Raw genomic sequence first — 20,922 nt, 5'->3', positions numbered from 1 at the left:
TTTGTGGTCTGTGAAGGTAATTTGTACCATTTCTATCCTGTTGACTCTATGGAGATACATTTTATGGGCCAGCATGTGGTCTATCCTGGAGAATGACCCATGTGCATTGGAGAAGAATGTGTATCCAGTTTTCTGGGGATGGAGTGAGTGCCCTATATATATCTATTAGTCTACTTTCTTCCATTTCTCTTTTCAGAGCTAATATATTCTTGTTGGGTTTCAATCTGGTTGACCTATCAAGGGGTGTCAGGGCATTGTTGAGATCTCCCACTTTTATTGTACTGGTTTTGATATCTTCTCTCAGGTTTGTCAAGAGTTGTATTAAATATTTTGCAGGTCCATCATTGGGTGCATATATGTTTAGGAGTGTGATTTCTTCTTGTTGTACATTTCCTTTGATTAGTATAAAATGACCATCTTTGTCTCTTATAACTTTTCTGAGTCTAAAGTTTGTTTCATTTGATACTAATATGGCCACTCCGGCTTTTTTAAGAGTGTTGTTTGCTTGGATGATTTTCCTCCAGCCTTTGATTTTGAGTCTATGCTTGTTTTGATTATTCAGATGTGTTTCTTGTAGACAGCAAAATGTTGGATTCAGCTTTCTGATCCATTTTGTATTCTTTGTCTCTTAACAGGTGCATTTAGCCAATTGACGTTGAAAGAGATAATTGTCATGGGATTTAATGCCATCTTTGTGTAGAAGTTTGGTATATATGTTGGTCTTTCTTTCCTTAAAGTAGACCTTTCAGCTTTTCTTTCAGGGCTGGTTTTGAGTCTGTAAAGTTTCTGAGCTGTTGTTTATCTGTGAAGCCATGTATACTTCCTTCAAATCTGAAAGTGAGTCTGGCTGGGTGTAGTACACATAAGATTAACGAGATGAAACAGGTTCAGAAATATCCACCACAAGCTCTCTGCAAGCAGGCAGATACCGACCGGCAGGCAGACAGGAACTGAAACCACAAGCAGTTTCTCTGACTTGAGGTCTTTATTGGGGAGAGGGACCACCCCCATGGGTGTAAAACAGGTAGGGGACCAATCCAGAGGTACTTCCAGTCCATGAGGGACAAGCACGTGCATGGAAAAATTATCCTGAACAAGGAAAAAACCAGTTACTCCAACAGCAATGGAGAGTCCTAGGGCCAGATAAACCCTAAATCTAGTGGGATGTAGAGGGCCCAGGTGTTGCAGGGTTGGGGGTGCTGGTTGGGGAAATGGCCCTGGAGGAGTCTAAGTTGACGTCTGAAGAAGTGAATTCTGTCCCTCTGCATCGGAGAGCCACAGCCTCTGGCTAACCCACCTACTCTGATTGGCTCCTTCTAGCTAGTGATGCCCATAATTACTTTGTGACTCTGTGTTATCGAAATGGCTTCTGGGGGCTGGAGATAGTACAGGGGGTTGGGCTTGCTTTGTAGGGTTTGATGTGGACATCTGTTAGGACATCTGCTATTGGTCCTTGTGTTTGAGGCAGGAGTAAAATTGAAAGGAGGGAGGGAGGGAGGGAGGGAGGGAGGGAGGAAGGAAGGAAGGAAGGAAGGAAGGAAGGAAGGAAGGAAGGAAGGAAGGAAGGAAGGAAGGAAGGAAGGAAGGAAGGAAGGAAGGAAGGAAGGAGAGAAAAGAGAAAGAAAGAGAAAGGAAGGGAGGAAAGGAGAGAAGGAGGGAGGAGGAAGGAGGGGGAGGGAAGGAACACAAAGAAGAGAGCTTTGAAAAGTGCATATTTTTAGCTCCTTTGAAGGCCTCTTTCATATGCAAAATAACATTACGCAGATACCGTATTTTTTTGTACCATAAGACGCACACACACACCCCTAAAGATGAGGGGAAATGTCTGTGCGTCTTATGGAGCGAATGCCGCCTGGAACTGAAGCCCGAGTGCAGAGGAGGAGAGCACATTCTAACCACTTGACATCTGCATTGTGACGCGCCCTTTATTGCGCAGACATTCCTCATAGTAGGAGCAATCAGGTTAATGCATTTTCACTGTCACAGCTTTCGTTTAAGACTATTTGATGATTGCTGCTTTTATTTTTTTACATTAACGAAAAAGTATTTAAAACTTATTTTTTGGGGCCCGGAGAGATAGCACAGCAGTGTTTGCCTGGCAAGCAGCCAATCCAGGACCAAAGGTGGTTGGTTTGAATCCCGGTGTCCCATATGGTCCCCCGTGCCTGCCAGGAGCTATTTCTGAGTAGACAGCCAGGAGTAACCCCTGAGCACCGCCGGGTGTGGCCCAAAAACAAAACAAAAAAAAATTATTTTTTGGGGCCAGAGCCATAGCACAGCAGTAGGGCATTCGCCTTGCACGCAGCTGACCCAGGATGGACCAGGGTTCAATCCCCAGCATCCCATATGGTCCCAGAGCCAGGAATGATTTCTGAGCCCATAGCCAGGAGTCACTCCTGAGTGTCACCGAGTGTGGCCCAAAAACAAAATTTTTTTAATTATTTTCTGATAAAGAAAAGAGGTAAAAAAAAAAAATAAAAGAGGTAAATGTGTTTAACCAGATGTGGACTGGTATATTGTAAATATACTTCAATCTCTCAGGCTCGTTGTTCCCAGCTAACATCTCACATTGCATTTATTCAGTATTTTAGTACAGCATTTGCTTTAGAATATTGTTTTGTTTTTTTTTTTTAGAAAAAAATTTTTTAAATTTATTTGTATTTCTTTTTCATTTTTCTTTTTTTTTTTTTCCTTAGTTTTTCTCATCTAAAAACTATGTGCGTCTTATGGTCAGGTGCGTCTTATTGAGTGAAAAATATGGTAATTGCCAAGAGAGAGAAAAGAGAAACTGCTACGTTCCTGCTTCCTGAAAGTACAGCTCTTTCCCATCCTGCCCCAAACCTGGACTCCTTCGAGTCACCTGGGAACTGCTTCTCTTTCATACCTTCATGCTTGTCTGTGTAGACCCAAGCTTGGGTTGCATCAGATCGGTTGCCCACTGGGGCTTCCCTCCCCTGAAGAGGCTGGGTCTTAGGTGGTTTCCGCAGAAGACTGGCCTGGTGCGAGGACCTGGTGGCCTGGGGTAGGTGGAGCAGGATTTACCTAGGAAATGGAGTTAAGCATCTCAGGCTGGGCACCTTGTGGCCATGGCACTGGTTTTGCACCCCCAGACAGGGAGATCCAGACTATGAGCTTGTCTCTGTGTCAGCTAGCCAGTGAGGGAAGAGAATTGTGAGCCCTCCCATAACCCAAGGCGATGCAGGCCTTGTTGCAAAGGTGGGAGGTGTAACTTGTGAGCCAGTGTGTGTAGGAGTGCAGACCTGCCTCGTGGAGTGTCTCTGAGCCTGCTTCTATGATCAGTTCCTGTCCTAGCCATGTTATACCTTACAGTTTCCTGTGATGTCTACTGTGCCTGGGCTGGTGGCACTCAGGGAAGCACTGCCTGTGTATCTCAGGGTGGTCTATGTTTCCCTCTAGGACAGTGATCCTCAAACTTTTTGTTTTGTTTTGTGTTTTTTTTTTTTGTTTTTGGGTCACACCCATTTGATGCTCAGGGGTTACTCCTGGCTAAGCGCTCAGAAATAGCCCCTGGCTTGGGGGGACCATATGGGATGCTGTGGGATCGAACCGAGGTCCTTCCTTGGCTAGCACTTGCAAGGCAGACACCTTACCTCTAGCGCCACCTTCCCGGTTCCGATCCTCAAACTTTTTAAACAGGGCGCCAGTTCACTGTCCCTCAGACCATTGGAAGGCTGGACTATAGTGAAAACAAAAACTATGAACCAATTCCTATGCATACTGCATCAATCTTACTTTGAAGTGAAAAAACAAAACGGGAACAACTACAATATGTGGCCCGCAGACCGTAGTTTGAGGACCACTGCATAAGAGGTCTGGGGGTGCCAGGCTTTTCTCTTAGGCCTCACTTGGATTAGACAAAGGTGGGGATTTAGGTCCTTAACTGAGGCATGACCACATGCCTCAGGGGGCTGTGTGTGAGGCCCAAGAGACAGAACTAAGGGCAGGGCACTTGTTTGCTTATGACTGATTCTGACTTGAGCCTCCTGTGGCATCTCATTGGGTCCCTACCAGCACTACTAGCAGTGACCCCTAAGCACAAAGCCCTGAAAGAGTCCAGAGCATCACTGGGTATGGCGCCACAGTCAGGAAAAATAAAATGAATATCAAATAAGCCAAACAGATGCTCAGAGGAGCCAGTTTCAACCTCTTTCAACTGAACTGGGTGTGACAAGGGGGTGATCAGCAGATTTAAGGCAACCCTGGCTGCTGGCAGGAACCCACAGGAAGGGGTGCAGGGCCTGGTGAAGGGGAGCCCAATGGCCTGTGGTTAGGAGACCAGAAGGCAGTACAGGGTCAGGCGTGGGGCAGGATGTGCCTGCCACAAGTACTTGGGGTTTTGTTCACCCATGGATGGGGACCCCAAAGCCGCCCTCACCTTATTCAGGACCCCCAGAGCCCCTCAGGAGCAGACAGAGGCTTGAGGGTACAGCCAAGCTGATCTGAGCTGGGTGTGGTTCCTTCCTGCACCCTTCCAGGTCCCTCCTTTGTCCCCACCTGCTTCTCCCCCCAGACTCCGCCTCTTTTGGGGGGGAACTAGGCACTGGAAGAGTTGAGGGCCTGCCTCTCCCCCACACCCCACCTTTGCACAATTCTCAGTTCCCTATTTCCACTCTCACTTTCATTCCTTCCCTCCCCACTTGCTAATGTGTCATGAAACTCCTTCTACCCCAGCAATGCCTCTTGGAGACACATGCTGTGTGTCACTGAGCCTCTGGGGCCAGTGACACTGTACCCCTGCAGAATCCAGGCCTTCAGACAAGTTCAGGCGGAAGCTCTGTTCAGCACCTAATGCTCCATCTTTTCTCTTACAAGAAGGGTATTAAGGGACCAGACTTTGCCTTGCACACAGCTGACCCAGGTTTGAATCCCTGTACCCCCTTTGGTATCCCTGAGCTCAGCCAGGAGTAATTCCTGAGTGCAGAGCCAGAGTAACTCCTGAATATCACCAGGTGTGGACCCAAAAACAAAAATAAAAAAATAAGCAAAGAAAGATGTCAAGAACGGGCCTCAAAATTTGCCACCTCTGGGCCAGAGAGATAGCACAGCACAGTGGTTGGTGATTCGAACCCTGGCATCCTATATGGTTCCCTGCACATGCCAGGAGCGATTTCTGATCACAGAGCCAGGAGTAACCCCTGAACATCGCCAGGTGTGGCCCAAAAACCAATCAATGAATAACAATAATAGAAGAACCCCACAAAGTGTGGATTCAGGAACTCTACAGACCCCAATCTCCCCAGAAACCTACCACATGGCATTGACGCCTGCTTGTCTTCCAATACCTCTGCAGCAGATGTTAGCAACTTGATAGTTCTTCCAATGCTTGAATCTGCTTAAAAGAAAAACAGCTGGGTACGAGGTGGCCTGAAAGGGACCTAGCTCGGTGTGTCGAGGGTGGGCTGGCTGAGAGAGGTGGCCAGCATTTGCCCCACTGGCTCCCCACCAGTGTACACTTCCGGAGTCTGGAATGTGTCAGGGTTTGTGTGACAGGGATACGGAACTGCTCTCCCTTTAGCTTTGTAGAAACAAGTGTCTACATCAGAGAATGAGCCAGCCATCTATCTCATGGCCACCTCAAAGAAAAGCAGAGTTCAAATTCTACCAGCACCCCCACTTCTGAGTAGGCCCAAGAAAAAGAGCGGTGGTCAACCCCCCCCCCCCTCCAGGCCTCTTTGGGAAGATTGGAGACTGCTGTGGCTCATTCCAGCCAGCATCTCAGAACCTCTGGAGCTGGTCGGGCCTCTGCCTATCCGGTCTCTTTCTGAGGACAGCTCCTGAGGACAGGGAGCTCTTGGGCCTTGTTCTGAACTGTGCTTTCAGCTTGGGGTTGGGGCATTGATGATTCTGGATCCGATGTTCTTAAAACCATACGGTTTGGGACCGGGTAGGTGGCGCTGGAGGTAAGGTGTCTGCCTTGCAAGCGCTAGCCAAGGAAGGACCGCGGTTCGATCCCCCGGCGTCCCATATGGTCCCCCCAAGCCAGGGGCGATTTCTGAGCACGTAGCCAGGAGTAACCCCTGAGCGTCAAACGGGTGTGGCCCAAAAAAAAACAAAACAAAAAAAAACATACGGTTCCCAGCATTGAATCAGGTTGCACACATGCAAGGCAAAAGGGAAAGGAAATATTTCTAATGTCAAAGCATCTGGTTCTGTGCCTTCCCATTAGGGAAGGCAACTGTTGAGCTGGTTTTGGTTGGTTTGTTTTGAGGCCTCACCTGGTGATGTTCAGTGCTGGCATCTGAATGAATCCTTGAAGGATTTGGTCCAAGGTGTCAGTTGTGCTGACTCCAAGGACAGTGACAAGAGATGTAAACCTGTGCAGTGCACGTGAGACCAGTGTCCACAGGCCTCTCCTATGCGCCACCATAGGGTGGGGGAGAGGTCATCTGGGCCCCACTGGGGTTGCCAGGTGACGATTCTTGCCCTGTAGCCCTGAGCCAAGTCTAGGGTTTATAGACCTGAGTCTGAGTTCCTTTCAGCTGGGAGACATCGCTGATGGACTGGGCCCTGCCACTTGCCCTGACATGTTTGCTGGGGTCTGAACGTTTGAGAGCATCTGGATTGAGAGTGAAGAAATTGCACCCTAGAAAAAGTGGATGTAGAGTTGACAGTGGATGGGGCAACAAGAGTGACTTCCTCATGTGTGTTGGCATTGCTCTCTGCTTCCCTGAATTGCGTGTGTGTTTGTGCGGTATGTTTGTCTCTGCATCTGTGTCCCTCTGTGCAGCCATGTTTCTCTGTCTTTATATGTCTCTGTGCGTATATCTGTGTGTCTGTGTGGAATCCATATGTCTATCTTAGTATATCCATGTGTCTGTGCCTGTAGTGTATCCATGTATGTGTGTCTATATCTGTGTGTATCTGTGTGTGCCTCTATGTCTGTGTGTGTTTATGTCTCTGTATCAGTTAAGTTCCCTGGGCTGACCCAGGCTTCTTGGGGACAACTGTGTGACTTTGGCAGGGTGAGAGGGAAGGAAGCCACATGACTTTGTGATCACACCTAGCCTCAGTTTCTCCAGCTTAAGGGGGGGGTCCCATTCTGCAGGCCTGAGAGATGGTCCTAAAGATGTTATAGAGGCCTCTGGGCTCCTGTCCTGCTTGAGGTGAATCAATGTTTATGTGCAATTCATAGAGCTTGAGGGAGAGATTCTGGATGGAGCCTGAGGGGGCAAACTTCCATTTTCCAGCCCTGAGAGAGCCACCCCCACTTGCTCATTTTTCACAGGGTCCTGCCCAGAGGTGTTCAGGGGGGCCCAAGACCTGGTTAGGTGATGCTAAAGTCACAGTGTAATTGGTGTATGTGCCACCACTGGAACCATCTGTGGATGCTGCTACTCCCATTCTTTTTTTTTTTTTTTTTTTTTGGTTTTGGGGTCACACCCGGCAGCGCTCAGGGGTTACTCCTGACTCTATGCTCAGAAATTGCTCCTGGCAGGCTCGGGGGACCATATGGGATGCCGGCCCCTGTTCCTGTTCTTAAAGCCAACATTGCGTTGGTCACAAGCCAGCAAGGAATATTCCAGAAGAAACCCACGGACTGAACCCACCAAGCAAGTCAGACAGGATGAAGGGCTGGTTTGAGGGCACGGGCAGTCCCAGTGATGTTCTCAGCTGGTTGTACCACCTCTTGGCTAAAGAGGGGGCACTAGAGTGGAGTCTTCTCAGGCTCACCTCTTGCCCTAACCCCAGTCAACCCTGGCACCTTAGGACATTCAAGCCCTTCCTAGTCTGTATACATACCCACAATGTAGTTGTCCCTGCCTCAGGCTTACCTCTCCCAGGCAAACTCTCAATTTAATCAGAGTGTGCCAGGCCCAGAGGCTGTGAGGTGGAGATAGCGGGGCCCAGAGGGAGGGCAGGCACCCCAGATCTGATGGCCAGGAGGCCTTTCCTTGGAGGAGGCCCACACCCACCAGCACCCTGGGTTCATTCCCAGCAGTGCTTGAGGTACCCAGTTCTGAGTACAAACCAGGGTTGGCCCTGTTTCCCTGTCTTGTCTCTCAGTCCCAAGGGACTTGAGGCTAAAAGAATTTGAGGGGTATTGATGGTTAACTGTGGGTACCAGCTCAAAGCCTCACTGTCAGGGAAAACACTATTGCAGGCGATTCTATGCAGGTGTTTCTTGAGTTTTTTAAGTGAGTTGGGAAGGAGATCTGAAGCTTCAAAGCTGAAGCTCCCTTTACTATGCACCCCTGCCCCTAGTCTCTGTGCTGAATGGTGTCCAGGCACCCCCTTTCCTTTATGCCTGCACTCCTGCCACTCCTCCTGAGAATGTGGGAACCAGCGATACACACAGATGCCTTTCAAGGTGCAGTCTAACCAGAGCCCCAAGTGCGCCAGAAGGGGGTCAGGTGACTGGAAAGCAAGCTGGGTCGTAAGCTAACACCACCCCAGCCTCCTGTGACCCCTGCAGAGGGCGGGAATGGGCTGTCCAGGCCTCAGTACCAAGTGGAGAGAAAATTCTGGGTGAATGAGTGGGGAGTGCTCAGAGTTTGGCTGCCAGGCCCTCCAGCCTAGCAGGCTAGGCTCAGTCTCCAGTGCTAGGCCTAGTAACCAGCCCCCCAACTGTTCTATGAGTATGTCATCTCCAGGAACCCTGCAGGCTGGGTGGTGGATCCTCCATGGTGCTTTCTTCTTCACTGGCCACTGGAGCTTGGGCCTTATTTGTCTTATCTCCATGTTAGTGTACTGCTTTTCTGACTGCCCCAACCCCAGGAGAAAGGGCTTACCTGACAGTCCTAGGCAGCCAGGATCTGAAATTGGCTTTGCAGGGCAGTGCATGTCATCTCAGGGCAGTGTGTGTCAACCCAGGAAAGTGACAGCACTGTGGGCATCCTCAGTGCTGACTATGCCCTCATCTCTCTCCCCACATGGCTCTGAGCGCTGGGAATGCCTGCCAGAGTGACAACGTCTGGGTACGTTGGGTTAAGTGATGTATATCCTAAAAATTAATTCTATCTAGGGGCAGAGAGGTGGCTCAGAGGGCTGGAGGGTGCCTGTGGCTTGCCCAGACCCCAAGTCTGGTTTCCAGCACTGTACTTTTTTTTTTTTTTGGTTTTTGGGCCACACCCGGTAACGCTCAGGGGTTACTCCTGGCTATGCGCTCAGAAGTTGCTCCTGGCTTGGGGGACCATATGGGACACCGGGGGATCGAACCGCGGTCCTTCCAAGGCTAGCGCAGGCAAGGCAGGCACACCTTACCTTTAGCGCCACCGCCCGGCCCTCCAGCACTGTACTTACTGCTCCCCCTTCTAACACCTTCTGCATGGGACAAGGTATCATCAGGTTCAAGCTCTGAATTCTCAGGCCCACATACCCTGGGACCCTTTGAACACTTTTTGAGAAGCCTGCCCTCAAGATTAAACTCATTACCTCTTTGGTTTTTTTCAGGTTTGTTTGTTTATTTTTTTTGGTTTTTGGGTCACACCCGGCAGCGCTCAGGGGTTACTCCTGGCTCTATGCTCAGAAATCGCTCCTGGCAGGCTCGGGGGACCCTATAGGATGCCAGGATTTGAACCACTGTCCTTCTGCATGAAAGGCAAACACCTTACCTCCATACTGTCTCTGTGGCCTTCCCCCATTACCTCTTTGATTATCTCTATTCTCCCCTTGTTGTATCTGTTGTCATGATGCCTCAGGGGTGCAACTCTGGCTCTGGGTATACACAGTGGCTTTTGTGCTCTGGGCTTGATCTTTTCAGTCAAGGTCCCTGAGCATGTCCTGCTGGTTGTGCTCACCAGAGGACACCTTGGTGCTGGGATCATGAGAGGGAAAAGGGGGAAGTTCTGGGGATCAAACTCATAGCATCATGCTTGAATAGCAGGTGCTTTAAGCCACTAAGCCACCCCCTTGGTTCTAATCCTAGTGCTTTTTACAAAATGTTTGGGCCACTCTCGACAGTGCTTGGGGCCCTCACCTAGTGCTTGGTAATTGCTACAATGGTGCTCAGGAGACCATGTGGTACAGGAGATTGAACCCAGATATGTTCCTGTCTGTTGAGCTGTCTCTTTGGCCCCCAAACAGTGTTTTAATAGGACTCAAAGACTCAGAGGAGAACACAGGCTGTTATTAAGGCAATGAGAATATTCTGGAGGACACTGTTTCAGGGATCACTTGGCCAGAGAGTTTGGTCCAGTTCCCTAGATTGGATAACAGTAGAATGGAACCTTCCCCAGTGATGGACTCTGGGTGGGTCGGCTTGCAAGCTGTCAGTTACTACAAATACACTCATTTTACTAGGGATTTCATTGTGGGGGGGACTTACTGTGTGGGGGCAGAGGTGTATGGGAGTTTCTCTGTACTTTCCAGTCCTTTGGGTTGTCTCTTAAACTGCTCTGAAAGGTCTGTGAATGTCTCAATAAGTGTTCAAACACCAATCCCATGACCAGTGTGAACTTGCCCCCACTGGTGCTCCCAGTTTCCTACCTACCACCCCATCCTGCACCCTTGCAAGCACAAACAAATTTGCTTCATATTGTTTGTTATAAGACAAAGGCAAATGGAATGATCAAAATCTGGATCCATAGGGCCAGAGTGATAACATAGCAGGTAGAGTATTTGCCTTGCATGAGGCCAACCCAGGTTTGATTTTCAGCATCCAAAATAGTTCCCCAAGCCTGCCAGACATAAATAATTTCTGAGTGCAAAGCCAGCATTAACCCCTGGCTGCTGCCAGGTCTGGCCCAAAAACCAAATAAAAAAAAAACAACTTTAGATTAACAAGGGTCAAATGGTGTCACTAAAGTCAAATCTAATGATGTACTGGGCTGTGGTTGGGCTGTAGTTGAGCCTTCTGCATCACTGTTAAGGCTCAATGAACTTGGTAGTCCGCTGTGAGGTCCCCCTTTCTCCATTGCCCTAAATTTTCTATTGAAATGTTAGTCTCACCTGGATGGTCAGATCCACCCACCCACAGCTGGGAGGGATCTGTGATTTGGAATAAATAAAAGATGCTGCTTGGAGGGGAGGAGATGGAAGCAAGGAAGCATGGAGAGCAGCTGAAAGGGAGCCAGAGAGTTCCTGAGAGAAAGAGAAGAGTTAGGCAGACATGGCGCAGAGTCTGCATAGGCGCATAGGGCCATAGACTCAACTGAGCTGTCTCTGATGAAATTTTAACTGACTGCTCATGGTTATTTCTCCTGCGTCTTCAGACCCGTCTGCCAAAGGGGCTAACGGTGCCATGCTGAGAAAGGCCTCACCAGACACATGGACATTAGAAATTATATTTTATATTAAAGCAACAGTTCTCTATGCAGCTTTCCCATCAGATTTCCTGTGAGCCCACTAGGCTGACACTACAGTGACATTTTGAGATATAATGCAGCCTCTTGTGGCCCAGGATCTATAGATTGGAAACAATTTTGGTGGCTTGACATTTTGAGAAGGGTCAGTTATAGAGCCAGGCCATTTCTGTCCAGGGATGTCGGAGGTGATGCTGGGCTGCTGTGACTTCAAGCAGAAAGGGAAGTCTGCCCCGACCCCTTCCTGAGAAGGCCCAAGAGGGATCAATCAGCCTGGATCAGATTCCCTGGGAAGAGTGGGCAGACATTATTTTCTTTTGGAGCTTAGTAGAGGAACTGAGCCATTTTTCTTTCTTCTGGCCTATATTGCGGTCTGGTTCTTGGGGGGGGGGGTGGGCAGGACTGTCTGCGGGCTGTGTCTGTGCTTGACTTAGAAGGAAGGCCCCAAACCATACCTGATGTGAGGAAAGGACCACTGGAGAGGTGATCTCATCTCTCACCACACCGGGGGACTAGAGGGAGGCAGAGCCAACAGTAAAGACCTTTGCCACCCCTTCCTCCACCAAAAAGAAGGAAAATACCAGAAGGTTCTGGACATCTGGGGATGCCTGGAGGAGGGGGACTTTCTGGCATCTTTCTCTATTGATTGATTTACTGGGAAGACAAGGAGGCAGTTCTGGTTTTGAGCAGACTGTGGTTTGGAGAGAGGTGGGGTTCATGGCCTCTAGGAGCTCAGTTCCCATATGCCACTGAACTTTGCTGTTCTTCAGAGGAAATGATGAGGTATCTATTTCAATCATTTATTTTAAAATTAAAAAAAATTTTTTTTTTTGGTTTTGGAGTCAAACCCGGAGGTGTTCAGGGGTTACTGCTGGCTCAGTGCTCAGTTCATCCTGGATCTGCCTGGTGCAAGGCCCTACTGCTGTGCTATCTCTCCAGCCCCTCAATCATTTTATTTATTTATTTTTATTTATTTATTTGGTTTTTGGGCCACACCCGGCGGTGCTCAGGGGTTACTCCTGGCTGTCTGCTCAGAAATAGCTCCTGGCAGGCACGGGGGACCATATGGGACACCGGGATTCGAACCAACCACCTTTGGTCCTGCATCAGCTGCTTGCAAGGCAAACACCGCTGTGCTATCTCTCCAGGCCCTCAATCATTTATTTTTTACTTTTATTTTTTTCTCAGTTTTGGGTACTTGGGTGCTGCTCAAGGCTTATGTCTGAGGGTGCTTGGAGGACAAAATGTGGTACTGATGATTGAACCAGGGTTGGTTGCATTCAAAGCAGGTCCCCCAGATCCTGTGCTATCTCTGTTTATTTATTTACTTACTTATTTATTTATTTATTTGTATTGGTTTGTCATTGGTTTAGCATGGGATTTCAGCCAGTTAGCTTCATGTCTTTCTTGTGTATGGTCCTTTTCTATTAGAGGGTTTGTCTTCCTGAGGTTTATTTTTGGCTCACACACAAACTGCACTGAAATGAGGCTCCCTTAGAGGTTTCACACCGGGTTGGCAGTGATGCTTGGCGCCAGGCCAGGTACTTGGTCAGGTTTTTTTCTACAAATTTGATGATGTAAACACTCATAACTTGAGGATTTGGTGACTCCACAAAAGGCTAATGGGATAAAATGCCACAAAATAACCACTCTGAGGCTTCAATTCTCTCTCTCTGTCTCTCTCTTTCTCACAGACTCAAGGGGAAAGCATTGCTGCAGAACACAATTTATTCCAACATCTGGGCCTGACACTTGCCTCTCCCTGACCTCACACTGGCCTCTGATTCTTTTCTTTAAATTTAATTTAATTTTATAGAAACTATTGTGATTTACAAAGTTCTTCATACTTGAGTCTCAGACATAGAGTGAATCAGGACCAATCTCACCACCAGTGTCCACCGCCCTCCACCATGTTCCCAGAGTGTATTCCAACCACTACCCTTTGCCCCCCAGCCTGCCAGTATAACAGGCCCATTTTAAGGTTAGATTGTTAGAGTTTGAGTCTCTTGATTCCATTGTTGTTGACCTTGGCTGATATATTTAGTTCTGTCCTTTTATTTTTAAATGCACCTGAGACTGCTTGGCCCCTGGCCCCCATATTTGTGTTTTTTAATATTTGTTCATATTTGTGTTTCTCCCCCTCCCCTCAGTTTCTTTCCTTCTCCTCGCTATACTCTGGGCTAGGGGTGTTCAAGACAACTCCCATTTAGACCACTGTCTTTCTTCATGCAGTTATTCTAAATACCACATATAAGTTATATCATTCTATATTTATCCTTCTTCTGACATACTTCATTTAACATAACATTTTCCAGTTCCATCCATGTTGCTGCACATTTATGATTGCATCATTCCTTACAGCTATGTAGTATTTCATGTATATATATATATATATATATATATATATATATATATATATATATATGTACCACATCTTCATGATCCACTCGTCTGTTGTTGGTTGATTCCCAGTCTCAGCTATTGTAGTGAGTGCTGCGATGAATAGCAGTGTACATGCATCCTAGGCATCTCATTCTTGCCCCTCACACACTCCATATCTGTCCTTCATCTCTTCCCCTCATACCTTTCTTCACACCTCTCCATCACACCTCCTCTCTCCTGAGCCCAGGCCCCAGCCCATTTGCTCAGGCCCAGAAGAGTTTCTGCCTTTAACCCACCCATAGCTCATTCTCCTGAGATCCATTCTGTGGTGGCTGTGAGCCCAGGTGCTGGCCCAGAACCCTGATCACCATGCTCTTCTTCTTCCTCTCCAGCTCATCTACCTTGGTGAGGCTGCTAGTGGCCTGCCCTGTCCCAGCAAGGAGTGCTGCTGCCCCCCTATCTCTGTGGTAGCATCAGCCCCGCCGCTCGCTCTCTTCCAGCTGTGGTGCCCAGTTTTGTGGCACCTACTGGGCATGAAAGTGAGAATCTGGGAGCACTGGACTGAGCTCAGGGGGGTCTTCCAAGTCTCAGAGCTGTGCTCCTGGAGTTAATTGTCCCCAGGGCCATGGAGTGATTCTGGGTGGTGACTGTCCCTGAGCATGAAGGCTATTTTCCAGAACTGGTTTTCTGTTAGAGTATTTGCATGGGGTTCCCTGCCAATATGGGAGGGACTTAATGAAGACCCCAAATTCCTCTGGGTCTGAAGTTCAAGGCCCTGCTCAGCCTGGGGCTCTGTCCCCCGCCCTGGAAAACTCCAGCTTAGACTTCTATTCCCAGCTCTGACTGTACAAGAGGTGACATTTTTGTTTTGTTTTGGGGCCACACCTGCCATTGCTCAGGGGTTACTCCTGGCTCTGCACTCAGAACTCTTTTCTGGCAGATTCGAGGGAACCATATGGGATGCCAGTGATCAAATCCAGGTTGGCCATGTGCAAGGCCAAGGCCCTATTCACAATGCTATTGTTCCGACCCCAAGTAAACACTTTTTTTTTTTAATGCAAAAAAGGCAAAGGTCTTTGTTTTTCCAAGTAAATGCTTTTAAAATTACTTTTATTTTTTTATTTTGGGACTCTGCCGGCATTGCTCAGGGGTTACTCCTGGCTCTGCACTTAGAACTCTTTCCTGGCAGGTTCCAGGGACCATAGGGGATGCCAGGGATAAAACCAGGTTGGTTGTGTGCAAGCAAAGGCCCTACCCACTATGCTATTGTTCCGGCCCTGAGTAAACTCTTTTAAAATTATTTTTATTCTTTTAATTTGGGGCTGTACCGACAGTGCTCAGGGTTACTCCTGGCAATGCTCAAGGAACTATATGGGATGCTGGGGATCAAACCTGGGTCAGCCACCTAAAAGGCAGGCATCCTTCTCTACTGTGCTATTGAAAGGACCGGAGAGCTGTTCAACGACACCAAGACTCGAAGTTAATGCAAAATCAAGGGGTTTATTGTTCAAGTATATATGCCTGGGCACCCAGCATGGCCATATGGCTAGAGGCTGAGAGCCCTGATCACAAATCCAGCAATTCTTTTTTTTTTTTTTTTTAAAATATGGAACGCTTCACGAATTTGCGTGTCATCCTTGCGCAGGGGCCATGCTAATCTTCTCTGTATCGTTCCAATTTTAGTATATGTGCTGCCGAAGCGAGCACCAGCAATTCTTTTATAACTCTCCAGTACAATGGAAAATTTACAGAACACAGCATGACCACTGATTTCAGGAAGTTTAGTGATTTTTACATTTCAGGGAACATTTGGAATGTTTATCACAGATACAATAACAGGTTAACAGGTTGTACAGGTTCAGTGAATTTTCAGTTACGGTCACCTTAACCTTTTGGGGGCTTTCCGGGCCTATGCAGAGACTTTTTAAACTTGTTAACTCATTCATGTCTCTTTTCACTATCACTCCAGCTTCTGAAAATAAACTCCTGTCCTCTCACTTCAGGTCATCCACACGGCCAGAGGTAGCCAGCATAGAACTGCTGGGCACAGACAACAAGCAATGTTCACAGAGGGCCGTGGTACAGGCCCGCCTGTCCCAGCCTGCCCGCCTGACCAGCATCATTTTCGCAGAGGACATCAGTAAGGACTCCTGGGGTGCAGGCCATGGAGGGGAGGAAAAGAAGAGAGCTCCGTTCTTAGGAGTGACCTGGCGGGCAAGGGTGGCTGAGTGCATACACCTGAACATGTCTTTCAATGTCACACGGTCTGTGTCCGTCTAAGCTCACTGCTATGTGTGTCCCCCATAAGTCACTGTAAGCTTCCCTTCAAGATGAGAAGGCTGTTGTCAATGGACTCTCCAGAGCTGGTCCACCTCACCTTGTGGGTGTTAAATGCTTAGAGAAAACAGACTCATGCTAGTTTTCCACTTGGCTAAGTTCATTGCAATGCTTCTTCCCAGAGGAGGGAGTTTTCCTTAGACAAGGCCTGGCACCTGTTTTCAGGTTTTGGGCTGTTACATATGAACCTGGGATTTTGACCCACAGAAGACTTTAGGGTTCCTGGGCCACGCATCTAGCCCAGATAGCATCCCAAGGACAGAAAGATAGTCTGAAGGTTAAGGTGGCTTAGCCATGACCCTGGCTTCAATCCCGGATCTACATAGGGTCCGTCACACACTGCCAGGCATGGCTCCTGAACACAGATACAACCCTCAAACAAACCAACCAAAAAATAGATTGATAAAAATTCAGCATCCTGATAGTTCTGAGTCACTCCTGGGAGGCTTTTTTGAGGCTTTGATAAGTGGGTTGGGCTGGCACAACATCACCTTGGCCTCATGTTGCATCTTGCCCCCCCTACCTTTTTGGTGGCATTATAGAGGGGTGTTTTTGAGCTCATGCCAGCTCTGTACAACATGCTCCTTCCCACTCCTGGCTGCCAACAGCTCTCCTTTACCGCAATCCATGTTGCTCCCTTACTGTGGATCTAGCCCTAAGGTGGCATTGTCAGGTTATGAGTCTTTTCATTTTTTTTTTTTCTTTTTGGGCCAGTGATACTCAGGGGTTACTCTTGGCTACGTGCTCAGAAATAGCTCCTGGCTTGGGGGACTATATGGGACGCTGGGGGATCGATCCAAGGTCTGTCCTGGGTCAGCCACGTGCAAGGCAAATGCCCTACTGCTGTGCCATTGCTCCAGCCTGAGTCTTTTTCATTTTGTAACTTGTCCGGGCAATGAACCCCGCTGGCTTTTTTTGAGAAAGGTTCACACCTAGCTTTCGTGCTGGTGCCATGTTGCAGACACACCTGCCTTTCTAGAAGGTTTCTACTCATCTGGTTCTCCATCCTTGCTCTGTGGCAGCGCATTGGGTTGCTCCAGTCTTGGCTGGGGTATAGAACTCTCCAGTCTGGGGTGGGTGGGTGGACTGGTGGGTAGATGGACTGGGAGAGCAATAGAGTGCCACCCTCCCTGCTGACCCCTTTCTGTCCCTCCAGCCACAGGCCAGGTATTACGCTGTGATGCCATCGTGGACCTCATCCATGGCATCCAGATCGTCTCTACCACCCGCGAGCTTTACTTGGAAGACTCACCTCTGGAGCTGAAGATACAGGCGCTAGACTCAGAGGGTGATTATCTGCCATCATGCTTCCCTCCCAGGGCAGTCCATGGAGGGAGGGAACGAGGGGGGGCAGCTCCACCCAGGAAGATGTTGTGAGTGCCTGATAGTTTCCAACCACCTCAGGAGCACCCCATGGGTGTACACCGAGGGGTGTGGGTGGTACCACAATCCCGAGGCCAGCTCCATGCCTGTGCATTGGGACTGGATGGGAAAAGCACACCTAAGAGGGAAAGAAACTGGGAGAGGCTGGCTGGATCCTTTAGCAGGACGTGGTATCCTTGTGTTTGAGAGTGTTGCATGCGTGCACATTTATATGTATATGTGTGTATATGTAAATATGTGTGCAAATCTATGTCCCGATCTGATCACTCATGCCTTCATGTCACCAGTCTGCACTGGGCATGTTTGGGGCTGTCCTGTGGGGGAAATGTCGACTGAGATTCTGAGGAACAGAGTAAAAGATGTCAGGCAGTTTCTTTTAGGCAAAGGATCTTCCAAGGCAGGTGCCTCAGTCAAAACTTAGAAGCTCCCATTGGTTCTCTTTTTCTTGCATTCCCCCTTGTAACAGTGCTCAGTCTGACAGCTCATCAGGTGGTGCTACCATGGAACCAGATTCCCAGAGAAGCAGGAGGCTGGTTAGTATGTTCTGGGCAGTTTGGAAGTGTCCTTGGTGTATCTCTGCAAATGCTAGCAGCATATTGTGTGGCGATCCCTAGGGTCTCCAGACACTGCCTGACATCCCTGGAGGCAGCATTGCTGACTGAGCATGGATCAAATCCTTCTTTCCTTTGAATTTATTGGTCAGAGACTATTACCTCTAGAATACACTATTTCCTGCTGCTACATTTTTCCAGGGTCCCTCCAGGCCTTTTGTGGGGTGCCTGCCTTCAGTTAGACTGGCTCTCTTCAGGTTAGATAAGTTTGTTCCTTCCTCGGATTCTCCTCAGATTTGAAGTCCTGTGCTCAGCACCTTCTTCTCCCGAGAATCTCTGTTTTCAGGAGCCTGGCCTTAGACATACCCTCTCAGATAGCCCCTCCTCCAGGAAGGCTCTTAGACTGCCTCTATGTGTGTGTGGGTGTGTGGGTATGGGGGGGATTGCTTCTCTTCTAAAGTCTGCAGTAGACCAGGGCTCTGCCTTGTGGTGTTGTGGGCTCAGCATTGTCCAGATCAGAACTTAGAGGAAGAATTGGGGCCACTCCATTCTTCTGGATGTTTCTGTTTCTAATGCGAGACTTTGAGTCAAGTGGGTATGTGGCAAATACTTGTTAATTTGGATGGCTTTCGGTTTTGCTGGCACATCCTGAGGTTGTGCTCTTGTTGTCCTGGTTAGATTTTGACTAAGCTATGAGGGTCACCACATCACAACCACTTCACACAGCACTACTTCACGTACTGCCAGTAACTTTCCTGCTTACAGTGTGCCTTGCTGGTGTTGGGTTTGCCCTCTTACAGCAAAAACGACTGTCAGAGTCCTGTGAGACTTAAAAAGTCAGGATCCTTCCTCTCCTCCAAGTTATTTACTCAGTGCTGATTCTGGTCATGCCCCATCCTCACACCAAGCAGTGTAATGATGCCTGCCACTGGGGCTGGTGCTCATGGCCTCTTTCCTGGGAATGAGGCCACTGGTCTCTGTGGCTGTTCCCTGGGGCCTGTCTGGCTACCTGCCCTGTTCTAGTTCCTTCCACAGGCAGGAACTGGGTGACCTCTCCTTGGAACTGTCCTAGGTCTACCCTTGAACCTCAGAGAAGAAAAATTCTCTGAGCTTGTATTCTCTGGAGATGGAGCTTGTCTTTTCTCCCTCTGGTCTGCTGCCCACATCCATGGCTGGCCATGTTGAGAGCTGGAGCAAGTGGCCTCCTTTAGAAATGCTTGACAAGTTCTCATGCCTATGAGATCTCTGGGGATGAGGGGTTTGTGCAGGGGAGACCAGGATCCTGGGCCCCTGTGACTGCTCAAGAGAGACACTCTTGGGAACTCAGTGCCCTTCTGCCTTCTGTCTGCCCTTCCAGGAAACACCTTCAGCACCCTGGCTGGGCTGGTCTTTGACTGGACAATTGTGAAAGACACGGAGGCCAATGGCTTCTCAGACTCCCACAATGCATTGCGGTAAGAAGAGGGGAAGCAGGGAAGGATGGATTTTTGGGGTGCTTCCTGTCTCTGTGGGACCTGGGGCTTTCTGCAACAACCTCAAGGTGCCTAGACAGTGCTGAGTGAAAGCTTGACACTCCTGGAACTGATTAAGGGGATAGTTGCTATGTTCTGTGAGTTCTGTCAGGGAGGCTGGCTGCAGAAGAGAAAACTCACCTCAGAAAGCTAAACCAAGGTTGCCATGGGGTGGGAGGTTTGGTAAGACCCCCAAGGGAATCTACCAATTGGGTTCATTACAGGGGCCAGGTTTTAGCGAAGATGTGGCTCTACCAGGACAGTGAGTACAGATGTGAGAGCTATGCCCCGCCCCCCAGCACTGGGGTACAGAGGCTCCTTTCCATGGGGCCTGGTTCGGTTCCCTCAGCAGCCCCCAAGGCATGAGCCATCAGCTCTCAGAGGTGTGAGCAGGGCAGGGTGGTGTAGCTGGCTCAGGTGGGGACTCAGACCCGGAGTTGAGTCTGGAGCTCTGCTGGAACCACCCACAATGGCATTTTAGGTGAAAAGTCAGCCAAAGGCAGAGTTTCCCCATTCCTAGAATGCTTGATCAGCATGGGCAGTGCCAATGTGCACTGCCTTGTGGGGAGTGAATGTCTTAGCAACTGAGTAAGGGAGAGCAGGAGGGGAGCAGAGCCCCTTATCCCTTATTTCTTCCCCATCCCTGTTAGCCTCAGCCCGGGCTTCAGTGGATAAACACTCAGAGATGGGGTTCCTGTTGGTTGGGGGAGACTCGATCACAGCAAAATGAAACAACTTTGCAGCAAGTTTTGGCCTTCAGTGTAGCTAACCATTCATGAAACATGGTGTCCCTAACATCTGTAGCAACACACTGCCCACATGGTGACCCAGTGGTTTCAGGACACTTTATCCACTCTTTTGGTATTCCTGGGACCCACCATGGGCCCTGGGCAAAAAGGCAGCATTGGGACCCATGATCCCTCATCCAGGGTCGATCCATTGTCCTTAAAACCCTCTCCATATTCTGTCTGTTTCATCCCAGTTGGCGGGCCCCCAGCCCCTGTGAGGACATCAGCCTGCTGAACAGCAGGACCCTCACCCTTTCCTGTGTTGATCCCTTTCTGGTTGTTTTGCCCTAAAGAAGATTGCCCTGTTACTTGTGTTTGGCCACACCTTCTGGCCCATTATTGGTGGCGTTCACTGCTGACTCTCCTGGGGCTGCCTCCAGGGAGGGTCCCATTGCAACTAAGACATCTTATTCATTTCTTTCAGGGGAGAGGAGACTGGGCCATACCTAATAGTGCTCAAGGTTTCTGTCTCTGCTCTCAGGACGACTTCTTTTTTGGTTTGTTTTGTATTTGTTTTTGAGCCATACCCAGCCAGGGTTTGCTTCTGGCTCTGCACTCAGGACTTATTCCTGGCAGTGCTCAGGGGACTATATGGGATGCCGGGGATAGAACTCAGGTCCACTGCATGCAAGGCAATCACCCTCCCTGTTTTTTGCATTATTTCTCTGACCTCATAGGGATCATGTGCATGCCTGGTGCTGGTGGAGAC

The 20,922-nt window shown here is 48.9% G+C and overlaps 1 protein-coding gene and 1 non-coding gene across 2 annotated transcripts in view; one reads left to right on the top strand and one right to left on the bottom strand.

Moving 5' to 3' along the window:
* The window catches only part of NUP210 (nucleoporin 210), a 76,572-nt gene that overhangs the window by 5,925 nt on the left and 49,725 nt on the right, over window positions 1-20,922 (top strand). Inside the window, exons 2-4 of the mRNA XM_049766560.1 lie at window positions 15,647-15,783; window positions 17,137-17,268; window positions 19,272-19,368. Of these exons, the coding sequence (XP_049622517.1) occupies window positions 15,647-15,783; window positions 17,137-17,268; window positions 19,272-19,368 (366 nt within the window). The remainder of the gene's footprint in view (window positions 1-15,646; window positions 15,784-17,136; window positions 17,269-19,271; window positions 19,369-20,922) is intronic.
* On the bottom strand, window positions 15,244-15,350 carry LOC125998540 (U6 spliceosomal RNA). Its single transcript, XR_007492082.1, has one exon. It is a non-coding gene; the product is annotated as a U6 spliceosomal RNA (small nuclear RNA).

This window comes from Suncus etruscus, chromosome 20 (genome assembly GCF_024139225.1).
Source record: "Suncus etruscus isolate mSunEtr1 chromosome 20, mSunEtr1.pri.cur, whole genome shotgun sequence".
NCBI classification, from domain to species: Eukaryota; Metazoa; Chordata; class Mammalia; order Eulipotyphla; family Soricidae; genus Suncus; species Suncus etruscus.
This window is presented reverse-complemented; position numbering and strand designations above follow the sequence as displayed.